This window comes from Acomys minous (assembly GCF_964271855.1).
Source record: "Acomys minous genome assembly, chromosome: 3".
NCBI lineage: Eukaryota > Metazoa > Chordata > Mammalia > Rodentia > Muridae > Acomys > Acomys minous.
In genome coordinates, this window is record NC_140485.1 from 97,406,135 (window position 1) to 97,419,289 (window position 13,155).

At 49.6% G+C, this 13,155-nt stretch overlaps 1 protein-coding gene across 7 annotated transcripts in view; it reads right to left on the minus strand.

Annotated features, from left to right (window-relative positions):
- Positions 1-417: 417 nt before the first annotated feature.
- Positions 418-13,155, minus strand: part of FYN (FYN proto-oncogene, Src family tyrosine kinase) — a 192,805-nt gene continuing 180,067 nt past the window's right edge. For all 7 annotated transcript variants that reach the window (XM_084776782.1, XM_084776781.1, XM_084776786.1 and 4 more), the window contains 2 exons: positions 12,470-12,601; positions 418-1,621 (listed from right to left, as the gene is read on the minus strand). In XM_084776782.1, coding sequence (XP_084632908.1) covers positions 1,413-1,621; positions 12,470-12,601 — 341 coding nt within the window. In that variant the 3' untranslated portion in view covers positions 418-1,412. The remainder of the gene's footprint in view (positions 1,622-12,469; positions 12,602-13,155) is intronic.

Sequence of the window (13,155 nt, forward strand, 5' to 3'; positions counted from 1 at the left end):
TAATTACTAAATTAAGAAAGTTAAACAATTTAAAAATGTGAACTCACAAATAAATCATTAACAAAAAGGGAGTTAAGACTTCAGAGTTGCTATTCAGTATTAAAAAACTCAATAGAAAAAGGAATTGACTTGTTGTTAAACATATGTAATTTAAGGTTGGTACAAACAGCAACTAAAAATGTAATACTTTTTTTTTCCTTTTGGTGCACCCCCATGAAATGTAAAGCAGTGCATAGTTCTTTAGTGGAGTACTCCTGACACGGAGTCATTTGTTAGCAGGACAGGACATTAAAACACCTATTTTACAACGGGACACGTCCAAACCCTCCACCCTTGCCTTCCCCGTAATTTTTAGTTGCATGAGAGAAGTTTAGTAGGTTGTCATGACTACAATGCTATGGGTTCAGATCATTTAAATGTGGTTACAAGATTTATTAAATAAAAGAGGAACATCTGAAACACTCCAGCATTCATATTTATACAGGAAGCTAGCGCAGTCTCGGCCTCGCAGCTCGAGTGGAGGGGCTGGCTGGCTGATGGCTGAACACACGCTCAACTCCTAGGGTTCAGGAATGAAATCACAGTACGCTGGAGCAAAAACTGGTGATAAAACTTGTGAACTCAGCTCAGGGACCTGAAAAAAGTCACACGGACAACAATCTACAGGCGTGATTAGGAACCAAGAGAAGTGCAATCCAAAGGAAGGGGGGAACCATGCTTTTGTAGAAGTCAAAAAATGAGGCCCCCGGCTTTCGGCATGACACCAGCGCTCTGCCGGCAGGCTTCTGCCGTGATCCTCACTCAGCTCCCGTAGCAACATGGCCTACACTGGCCACGGTCTCCATGGTAGCACCCACATGGTGTATGTACAGGAACGTTATGTTTATATTTTTATACATTCATATGGATTAAAAAAAAGAAAAAAAAATAAACCACCTGTCCTGATCGCTTTTTTGTTAAAACATGAAAAAAAATTTTATTGTTTTAGACAAAGAGGCCACTTTTGGAAAATAATACTTTTTTTTTAGTTGAATCAGGTGAAGACAGAGTTAAAATCACATAGGATTTGCATTTTTTTTCTTTTTTTTTAAAAAAGGAAAGCACTAGGATTGTTGGCACGGGAGCAGCTATTTACACTGAACAGAGGTTTGGCCTTTGACATGACATCGATACAATGCATTCCCAAGTCTGAGAAATAACACGGTTCTGTCTTGGATGGTTCACAGAGGAGGTTCGGACAGGGGGACAGGTGTCATTAATGAGGGCCATGAAGTTCGTCAGCTTCAGAGTCACATGCAATCTGATCCTGGACGGTTCTCGCTGCTCAGGGGCAGCTGGCTACAGGACTGGAAGCTAGTGGGGGAGGGGTGGGGCAGCCTCTGGGAAGAGGTCTCTGAAGCGCGCACGCTCTCTCACAGGTTTTCACCGGGCTGGTACTGGGGCTCTGTGGCGGTAAAGTAGTCCTCCAGGAAACCCTGCAAATACTCGAAAGTGGGGCGCTCTTCCGGATCCTTTTTCCAGCAGTGGATCATGAGCTCGTGCAGGGAGATCGGGCAGTCCTGTGGGCAGGGCATCCGGTAGCCTCTCTCCACCTGCTCCAGCACCTCCCGGTTGTTCATGCCTGCAGAGACAACAAACAGGCAGTGAGAGCGCGCGGTCCTGGGCTCCGGGCCTCGACCACCATGTTGCACATGGCTATGGCATAAGGGGGGGGCAGTCCACCCTCTCAGGAGGGGAACTAGGCCTCTAATGGGAGAGCACACCGCACAGAGAGAACGGAACAAAGGAATGAAGAACTTGTAGATCCAAGAGCCCAGAGAGCGAGTCTCAAAGCACTGCAAGCCAAAGAAGCCAGACACAAAAGGTGACAGACGGTATGATTTCATTTATGGAAGACCCTAGAAAGGTGAAGGACTGCATGTCAGGGAGGAGATCAGTGGGTGCCGCAGGGGGGCGGGGCACCGGTGAAAAGGCCAGAGAGAGCTGAGAGAAGCAGTGTGTCCAATGCCCATGCTTTTCCCATGAAGAGTCAACAGCAAATATTTTTGTCTGTGTGGGCTACATACAAGCTTTGTGTTTTTTATGCCACTGATAGGGTTTAAAACAAAACCAGGTTGGGAGCCAGGCAGAGCCCATGGGCTGCAGTGTGGCATGTGTGTAAGTTTCAATAGTCAGAACGCATGGAAGTATATTTTAAAAACTAACATTTGTTATGTGTAAATTATACTTCAGTAGAATGGGGGAAAACCCATAGGAATAGGGGAAGATGGCTGAGTGGTTAATAGTGTGTCCTGCTCTTGCAGGGAACCCAAGCCCAGTTCCCAGCGTGTACACAGGAAGTTCCCAGCTGCCCACAATTACAGTTTCCAAGGCTCTGACACCTCTGGCCTCTGCAGATACCTGAGCTTACATGCATATATTCTCAGACAGACAAACACAACTAAAAAGACGTCTCTGTATGAATAAAGCATGTGTGTGCATGCACGAACATGTGTACACACACACACACACACACACACACACACACACACACACACACACACACCATGGAAGGAGAGCAAACAATCTATGTGCAGCAACTACAAGATCCATTTGTGAATTTCATAGTTTTCTTCATGCCTGGGCGCAGTGCCTGAGGTTTGCCACCATGCCATCAGGGCTTGGCACCATCTGGCCTGGTGACCCCCATAGTGCTCTGAGGTTTGGGAACTTTGCGGGGGGGGGGGGGGGGGGAGGGGGGGCGGCAGGGTGTCTCCAGGGCCTTTGCTTGTGGATGAGCGTGAGAACGCCCTGGCCCTCTGCAGGAGCTGCCTAAAGCTGGCGCTCTCAGGCTGGCCAGCAGGAACAGGACACACCGCGGAGGCTGGGCACAGGCTGTAAAGTGCTGGCATTCTTGACAACACAGGAAATACCACACTTGAGTGTGACTTTCTTCTCAACTACTTCCAGGGACCCTTGCCTGCCTGCCTGCTTTCCTTCCTTCCATTTTCTCTCTCTGTGAGCCTGTCATCTGGAATCTTCCCTAATTTCTGGCAGTTTATGCTGCTGTAATCCACAGCACAAGACCCAGGGCTGTCTCCAGTAGGAAAGCTACACAGGTGCAATGCACCATCTTTAATTGTGGGGGAGGGGAGGTGACCATCTGGCGGGAACCCGGTGGCTTGGCCAGAGGTCCTGGGGCCGGAGCACATTCCTGTTCCCCGAGGTAGGAACGCTCAGGCCTCTGAGCTGATAGGTAATTCTCTCTAAGCTTTGAGACTGGGCCTACCCTAGGCCTTCCTGGATGACAACTATTTCAGTCACCTGTCTGTCCAAACCCTGGTAGGATGCTTTCTTATTCTCTGACCATATGATTTCTGGAGGTGATAAAATCTACACATTCTTTTGGCTGTGTTGAAGCAGACCTTTCTATATGACCAATTAGTTTGACCCAAGTGAGGCCAGCCCCCTGCCTTGGGAGAGGTCAGAGGTCAGTGTGGGAGCGTCTTCTGTTGGGTGCTTCCTGCAGCCAATGGGCTCAAACCCTCCTCCAAATGCTGCAGAGCCAAGATCTAGGCTGGAGAGCCGGAAGCAAGAGGAGGCACAGCCCTTACCCGGGGTGCACCACACAGACAAGGTAAGGGACAAGGGGCAGTGGTTCCTTAGTCACAGCTCCAAACCCCAATAAGCTCAGAAAAATCACAAAGCTTTTGTAACTCACTTAATGGCACCATAGACCTGAACTAGCTACAAACCCAGATGTGAAACGCGAGGGCTCTTCTTCCTCCTGTGACCTGTCCCTGACTCTCCCTCCCACACTGATTCCAATGTCCAGGGGGTTGGCTGAAAAGCTGGGACCCAATGACAGCCACCTCTCTATTCCAGTAGCCCACAGGGTCAGGGCGAGAACGCTGCCACACCCAGGGACTGGCATTCCCTCAAGCGGTTCTTTGCTGCACACTGTTCAGCAGATGAAACTCTCCCTAGTTTCATGGTGACTCTGCAGGAATCGCCTTTGTTCTGGCTCCTGCCAGGAGCCTGGAACTGAAAGAAAGATCCATAGAGCTCAGAGGTGTGACGGGCCTCTATGGCCCCAAATACACCCCAAGGCTTTAAGCTGGCACCAAGTGCCAAGAACGACACCACGAAACTCAATTAGCCACTTTCCCATGATTCCGTGAATCTTATGTCAGTAAATGTTTTATTTCATTAAAAACCAAACTCCTCAAATGGAAATATTTCCTTTCTTTAAGCTTTTAATTCAGTCTCTGCCAGTGGAAAGTTTAACTGGCCATTTGAGTCAAGCCCATTTTTCCACTGCTCCACCCAAGACTTGGACATAGCAGATGTGACAATCTGATTCAGCAAGTCACATTGGCTGAGGTGGCCTCCTTCCTGGGTAGCCACGGGGACAGAGCCATACCTCAGTCTATGAAAGCTGGACCCGAAGGGCCACCCTGTCAGCTTTGATGTGCATTCCTGGCTTGCTACCTCCTTTCCCACAGTACCCTCAACTCCATCCCATTAACTCCTTTCTCTTCGTGGGCTCTCTGTCCAGCCCTCGCAAGGTCTGAGGAGCAATACAAACAATTCAATGCACTGAGCAAACAGAAACATACCAATGACATCTCTGCCAGAAAAGTAGGGTATTAGACACTGCAATTGGCTGAGAGGGACAAGTGGGATGGGGCTAGCTCTCTTCCAGACTACACGGGCTGTCCTGCAGACCTGGCATCGCCTCAAGAAACCTTTGTAACATTCAAGATGTCTCTTCTACTCAGCAAGGGTTCAGGTAGTTTTTCATTTTACAAACAGACCCTCAATTCAATGCATCATGGTCATATTTTTAAAAATATCTATCTCTCAGTTTGGTCTCATCCTTCTTCTGAGCTCCCAGAGCTCAGGCGCATAGTGTTACTTCTGCTCTTCCCTTGGAGAGGGCTCATTCTGGGGCGGGGGTCACTCTCACGGGGTCCGGTTCTGTGGCCCCGAGTTCACAGAAGATCTCTACCATCCGCTGCTCTGAGGTCTCCTGTCAAATCTTTCTTTTGTGTTCTCAAACGTGGCCATGGCTGTCGTCTCTAGCCCTTGTGCCCGAACACCGCAGCTGAGGTCCTCTGGCCAGATGGGCTGCCGTCACTTCTGACATCATGGCTGCACCGTTCTTCCGAGTCATTTTGCTGGCTTGCTTCTCAAACACAGCTCTTCCTTTCAAACCCGACTCTGTGTAGCTGCCAATGTGGATCTCATGTTTTCTTTCCTTATCATTCTGTTCGTCGCCTCCGCCTTTTCTTATAAGCATCAGTACTCTTCTTTGAGCTGTGTATGAGCTCAGAGGACCCTCCCTACTTTTCTTTTTGGTTCTTGAGGAAAAGAATAAAAATCATTTTCATTGGTAGAGCAACAAAATATTTGACTTTTTGCACCTCTAGCAGGGGACCTGGTTTGCTTCAGCCTCAGTGTCTCCTTTTGTCAACAAAACACCTTACCCATCACCTTGCAGTCAGTTGCCTGGGACAGGGTCTTACAAAAGAAGTGTTACCACTTTGCCACTTTCCATCTGTGCGGCTTCTCAGTGGGGACGTCAGAGCAGCCGTAACTGTAGTTAGGGGTTTGTTTTCTATTCATACTGGCACCTGGACTTCGCTACGGCTGTGGGAATCTAGACTTTTGCACTGTGTAAATAAATGTTATAACAATGGGAATGACACTCAGGTTATCCGATAGCAAATTTCTTTCATTCCGAGGCGACGATATTCTATCTCTTGCATGGATGAGGCCTTCCGTCTGAGGCCCCTTGCTTCTCTGCATAAGCTCTCTTAAAAACCCATCTGTCTGCTTGCTGTTGAGGACTGCCACATGGGCGCGGAGAGAAAAAGAACGGCGGAGTTAATGGTGCTTGCTCAGTGCGAGCCTGCACTGCGCCAGCCGTCGCAGGCGCTTGTGTTATCAGATTATCAAGTGTTTTCCTTATCTTGAGGAAGAAGCAGGAGGCTTTGAGATAGGCTTCATGGATCAGGGGATACAAATGGGGCAGAGGGATGCTGACCAGGGAGCATGGATGGAAATAAAGGACTGACCCTGAGAAGAGACAGTAATTAACAGTCTTGTTTACTGTTGCCCATCTCACCAATCACCCGGGGCAGCTGCTTTTTATTAAAACCACTATATTAATAAAATCAGAAATGATAGCTGGAGGAACTACAACACACAGAGGTTATTTGAAGCTGATAAGGCAGCATTATACTTCTGGGCCTTTTCTTTTTCTTTATTTTTGGAGACAAGGTCTTGCTTTGTAGTCCAAGCTGACCTCAAACTAACAGCATTCCTCCTGCCCGTCTCCCAAGTGCTGGGGGTTACAGGCCTGAGCCATCATCCCTGACTTTTGATAAGCAAGTATTTTAAGGAGCTCCTCTGTCCCTGGAAGTGAAGCCAAAAAGAGGGTGCAGGTGCCAACCTGGAAGGCAGGGGTCCAGATGCGTGCGTGCGTGCGTGCGTGTGTGTGTGTGTGTGTGTGTGTGTGTGTGTGTGTGAGAGAGAGAGAGAGAGAGAGAGAGAGAGAGAGAACATCCCCTCCCAGTGCTCTCTGGCTTTGCACAGATTCGTATCCTCTCTTTTCCTTTCACTAGCCATATTGTCCAAGAGAGACCTTGTAGGGGATGCAACAGCATCCCAGGCTGTCTGAAGGAACACGGTGAGTGGTAAGGCTTTAGTCCTGGGGACCACAGGCAGGCAGGCAGGCAGAGAGGATCTTGCACGCGCTGTTAAGCTTGGCATTTTCAGGCTCTTCTGCATCCCTCTTCTACGTGGAGAGTCCACATTTTCCCATTTGAGGGAGAACCTGCCCCTGTTGGCAGCTTACACAGAATCCTTGTCTGTATGGTACGGGATCACACAGAGGGAGGGGCGGAGCAGGAGGAGCCCTCAATTTCACCGGCTTCTCGCATCTCTCCAAGTCATTACCAAGTGACTAGATGCGCTCAAGAAAGTCAAATGGCTGACACTTGCTGAGTAATCTGAAGGAGCTTCAAATGCACGGATAAATGGATTTGCTTACGAGAACATTCCTGCTTTGCCAGATCCTGCCAGCACACAAGCAAGTGTTCATCCAGGGGCCATGGAACAGAGTGGCCAGAACATTCTGCCTGTCAGGTTGAACACAGGGTCAACTTCCCAGAACTTTGGGGACAGATGCTATCTTGTAGTAGGAGCATTCATACCGTGTCAGCCATGTGTGAAGACAGCTGAATAGAGTTAGAAAGGCTTTGCAGACTATGGACCAACTTTAAAAATGCTTTAAAAAGCTATTGAGGTTAAAAACACCCTCTCTCCTCTTAATTCATCCAATCCTTTGTTTACTTACACATAGCCTACTATGGGCATACATAGTACATGGGAATCATAGAACATGGAAGATGCCCAATTCCCCTCAAGGAAGGCGGAGCTACTGGGAACTGCAGATTGAAGAAGAAAGAAGCATTCTGGGTGTACTGGTGCACTCCTTTAATCCCAGCACTCAGAGACACAGGCAGGCAGGTAAGACCTCTGCAAGTTTGAGGTCAGCATGGCCTACATAGCCAGTTCTAGGCTAACACAGTGAGAACCCTGGTGTGTCAAACAGATGTCTTGGTGTGTCCAAGATAGTCTGTGAAGGGAAGGTGACAGCAGAGACACTGTAACCCAAATCCTCCCCTCACTCCTTCCCTCCCCACCACTCACCTCAAATACGCCCACAAAACACTCCTACGCCTCACGGGACATTGTGGAAGAGGGGGCAGGGGAGTTGTGTGAAGGTGTCTCCTTGTAACACCAGAAGCTACACTTGCTACGTCTCACCAACATCACAGCCCAAACATGAACTGAACAAGGAGGACAGCAAGGGACATGCCAACTGTGTGGAGTTGGGGTTGGGGTGGGGATGGGGGTGGGGGCGGGGATGGGAGGGTGCTGTGAGGCTTGAACCCTACGCTAAGAACTACAGGCAACTGAGGAAAGTCGGGAAGGGGGGAGTGGCCCTCCCCAGGGAAGAGCATGCTATCAAGTCTGTCAGATGAGGGAGAAGTTAGTCAAAAATGTAGACAATGATAAAAAATTTTAAAGAAAGCGGCTTCTCATCTTTAAAACCAGGAGATGGCGTATTTTTCATCCTTGAGAAGCAATTCAGAAGCACCCATGCTGGGCCCCGCCCCCTGCTGAGCAGGTATGGTCTAGTGCCAATTGGTCAGCCCTGAAAATATAATACAAGGACCACTGCGTGGACTCAACAGGCTGTAGTTAGAAATCTACATGCATATATAATGCATATACGCATGTAATAACAATTGAAAAAAAGAGGCCGTGGTTTTCAGGAATGGAAAGATGTAAATGGAAGGGTTTAGAAGGAGAAAATGCAAAGGAGAAATGTTACAAATAGAATAAATCTCAAAATTGAACAGCAGCAGCAGCAGAAAGAATAAAAGCATACTTGCTTACAACCATGCAAGACCCCGTTTGCCATCACCCACGACTTCCTGCTCCCTGGACCCCTGCAGGTGTGCACAGTCCCCCTAGACACCCACCTGGCCACCTAGCTCCCAGCAGTTATACTCCGAGATTCCCTCCCAGTGACACTGCCACTGCTGTCACTGTTTCCTCACCAGCCTCCTTTCCATCCCCACGCGACACTACCAGGCGAGAGTGAATATATTCTACTGGTTTTTATTGCATATCTTCTTCAAGATAAACATTCTCGAGGGCAGAAGGCTGCACACAGCTGTAACCCTGGGGTCTGGAACAGCACGCGGCACAGAACAGGCATTCAGTGAATATTTGTGGACCGAATGAAGGAAAAGCTGATAAGGCCCCGTGCAAGATGCAGCCTTCTGGAGTTATCTGGAGGACAGAGGGAAGCCCTGGGCATCTTTAACCAGGACCAGAGTGAGATAACTCATCTGTTTTCCAGGATAACATTTCTCCTGGTGACAATGACAGAATGGTGGTGGGAGAGGGGAGCCAGGGAGAGACCAGGGGCACGAAGTTCCATTATGAGGTCACTACCCAGTGATGACAGCTTGATACAGGCAGTGGAAATGAAGGCAGAGGGGGGAAGAATTTGAGGAAGGTTCTGGAGGTGACATGGCAGGCTAAAACACAAAGCTACGATTTTATGCACCAAGCCCAGGAAACGGCTTTGGCATCAACACTACCATTTTTCAGCTACAACAACCCTTTAGTATAAAAGCAGTTCTAATCTTGATGCGAAGAATGACTTAACACCCTGCATGCAGAAGGCAGGCCGGACTGCAGCTAACTGGCTGAGCTGCAGCAGCGACTGGCAGCAAGAGGAACATTGCCCATTTTTGTTCACACCTGGCCAGCGGCCCTCTTCACCTGGCATTCCCCTTTAATCTCGGGACATGTTAGCATCCCTCTCCCGGTTTCAAGGCCCTTGCTCAGTTTCACTGTGTCCTTCTTTCCTTCCTTCGTCTCCAGTCAGTGCACGGAGTGCAGTCTCACCTACACATGGTGTTCTGCTCAGGCTGACCTGCCCCTGCTCATCTGCTCTTCGTTTGGCCACGTCTCTCACCTTACACTCTCAGGTCTTCTGGACTGACGGACACGCGAGGCGGGAACGTCTGGGAAGTGTTTGCAAACCCCACCTCTAAATCATTCCCGCTCTCCTTTCACTGCCACTTACAAGCCAGAGCACCCTTCCTTTGTGACGCAGGGACAAAGGACCTTTCTCAGGTATGAAAGAACTCAGAACAGTTTACCACTACTCACCACCGGTCTTGAGAAGTGAATTATTTGAAAATACACTCCAGGCAACTGAGAAGTGGTGAGTCAACGGACAAATGGGAGCGCGTGATAAGCCTCGGTCGGGGACTCTGGCCTGGACCCCTACCAGCAGGGATACGAGATCTAGAGCAGGAGAGCTGAGCTGAGCGGAGCCCTCAGGCAGTACACGCTGCCTGCCTGGGCCACACGCACAACCACGGTGACCCCCCGGATAATGCTTAATTCGGAGGTTTGTGCCCCAGAACTGCAGCCACCCCTTAGGACAGCAAGCCTGTGACTGCACTCCCTGCGCAGAAGCTTCTCCCTCAAGGAGAGTTTTCTGTCACACTCAGAATTCCAATTAAATATGATTATAGCAGAGTTAAAAAAAAAAAACCAACTAAGTGTCCATGGCTATGAGAACAGGTCAGTGGAGGCAGCTCAAGTCAATTCCCTCTTGACACAGCTCCCTGGGCCATCAGTCCCCGCTGCCAGGCTCCAGCGTCTCCTCACAGCAGCATAGAGGCACCTCACAACCAGTTCCACCTTTTCTCGCAGCATCAAATAGTTCACCCCGCACACCTTCTGGGACCCTCCCTACAGCCCCGAAGCTCTGTTGCCTTTCCAGGTGCCAGGCAGGACTCAGCTTCCTCAGGGGGTGCGAACTTCCTGCTCCCTATGGTCTCACTTGTTTGTCTTCTGCCTTCCTCGTGGCCCCTGCAGACAGTGCAGTTATGGAAGCCTGTGGCAGGTCAACATTTGCTTACAGGCCTAAGTACACACACCGCGCTGGGCTCAGGCCTCAGTCACAACGCCTCTGCTCTCCTCAGGCGCTCTCAGTGAAGCGGCTATCTCGTCTCTGTCCCTGACATGTGATGAAAACTAAGGCTGGGGGCACTCAGTACACACTTAAGTAACCCTCCTTCCATAAATAACCAGTGCCTACTCCACCTGACAGGAAGGTCCTCGCACGCTCGCCTGGGCAGGACCCCATTATTTATCGGTTCACTGTTTTCCCTCAGGCACAGACAGAACCTGCACTGGGACAGGGACTCTTCAGTGCCACCTGAGAGCTGAATGGCTTCTTTGTACTATTTCCCTAGGGAGCACGGGCCACCCTGAATGACGCTGAGTGAATGGATCCAGCCGAACTTGTAAACCTAGGTTGTTTTCTTTGTGCTAAACCCAACCTGACAAAATCCTCAGCCTCCAGCTACACCTGCCTCCATCTTCTGAGCCCCCTACCTCCGCCTCTTTGTCCTGGCTTCCATGGGTGACCCAGGAACAAAAAACAGCTTTGTGAGACTGGAAGTTGGGGGGGGGGGGGAGCTCACGGAAATGCCAGACAACATTAACCTTTTCCCGGGATGGCTTTTAACACACCAGGTGTCTATAAACCTGGGGAGATCAGGAAGAAATTAGTTCAAAATGGAGACAATAATAACATTTTTTTTTTTTTTAAAGAAAGTGCCTTCTCATCTTTAAAACCTGGAGACGGCATATTTTCATCCTTGAGAAGCAATTCAGAAGCACCCATGCTGGGCCCCGCCCCCTCCCGGGCAGCCCTTTCTTCTCTGCTGCTTGACTATTCCCCGAGTGTCTGCCCACTTGTGCGTGCCGGCAGCCGCAGCCGCGGCCGCAGCAGCATCGATAAAGCGGACTTGCACACCCACACCTCCCGACCGGCACGTTGTTAATTTTGCCTCATTGCCAACCTTGCTCCATTAGAGGTCTTGAGGCTTCAGTAGCCCAGACAGAGAGGCTCTTTATGAACACTTTCTCTGTTCTCTGATGATGACCAGAAACAATCAGAGGAAATGAACAAAGGGATTACAAATTAATCGGCTCTCACTGGCTCCTCTGACTGCAAAGATATGATTACAAGCCCAGGATTTGCAAGAGCCTCACATTCCTCATTAATCTCTACTATCGTTTCCATCACTGTGGGATTTTTGCTTTTCTTTCTTTGTAAGCTCTTTTTTTTTTTTTAAAGGCAGGGACTGAAGAGAGCGGGCCAGCTATGCTCTTTCTTTGCTCAGCAGTAACTAAAAACTATGCCCTCGACACTTCACAAAGCAGATCGTCCATGCACTGAAACCAGTAAGCGTGGAGGTGAAATGGTACGTGTCTTTATGTCTCCGGCTGCCTAAGTTAATGAATTTAAGCACGGATAACCTTAACCTATGGCTTCCTCAGAGAAGAACGACCATAGCCTTCCAGACATTCCAGTTCCTTTAAAACATACTCCCTGTTACGTTGGCCATGCAACAACAGGCAGAGAACGCTCGGACTAAACTGCCTTTCATGTCCCTCTGCTCTGGGGCTGGAGTCTCCAAGAGAACAGTTCCTGGCATCTTCCTGCCAGGTCTGCTCTGTGCATCACTTACAGGAGGATTGGAAAAAAAAAAAAGTCCCAGACAAGCCTGCCAACTCCATTTGGACACAGGCATGGCCAGTGACGTTTCTGTTCTGGGAGCCATGAACACACACCTACGGAGACAGGACAAATTCCATGACCTGTGGAAACCGGGGTATTTAAGCTGGCGACTTAGCACATTAAAGTTGGTGTACAGGTCATGGTACAGGCTCTTGGTTCTGCGTCCCTCTGGCTAACTCCCTTGGCAGAAGGAAGGCTGAGCACAGGGCTTAGAAAGGCAGCTGGCCAGGACTCCTGTGAAACAGGATGTCAAAAGCGAAGCCGCTGAGCGTGCACTGCCCAGGGCCGGGCTCTTACCTGGGTACGGCACTCTTCCTTTGGTGACCAGCTCTGTGAGTAAGATTCCAAAAGACCACACGTCAGACTTGATCGTGAACCTTCCATACAGGGCGGCTTCCGGGGCTGTCCACTTGATGGGAAACTTGGCACCTGCAGAATGAAGACCTGGTTATTCACGAGGTGAGGGACTAGGGAGCACAGCAGCGGCATCTTCAGGGGAGCAAGCTGGGGAGGGGGGGAGGACAGGAAGGAGGTGGGGAAGGAAAACCCGGGGCTCGGCTTGGCTCAGTGACTACAAGCGGGTAGGTGTGGCCTTACTGGTGGAGGCAAGTCACTGAGTGTGGGCTTTGAGGTTTCAGAAGCCCAAGCCAGGCCCAGTAGCTCTCTTGCTGCTGCCTGTGGACCTCGATGGAGAGCCCTCGGCTCCTTCTCCAGCACCATGTCGGCCCGCATGCCGCCATACTCCCCACCATGATGATAACGGTCTAAACCTCCGAAACTGTAAGCCAGCGCCAATTAAACGTTTTCCTTTATAAAAGTTGCCGTGGTCATGGTGTCTCTCACAGCAATAGAACAGTGAGTAAGGCAGCATGTATGTATATATGGACACACACATATCTTTGAAATACTGCTATATTTTAATAAATGCACACAGAGTTAGATCACTGTACTCTTCTCCTTGTCCTCTAGGATGTAAAACCATA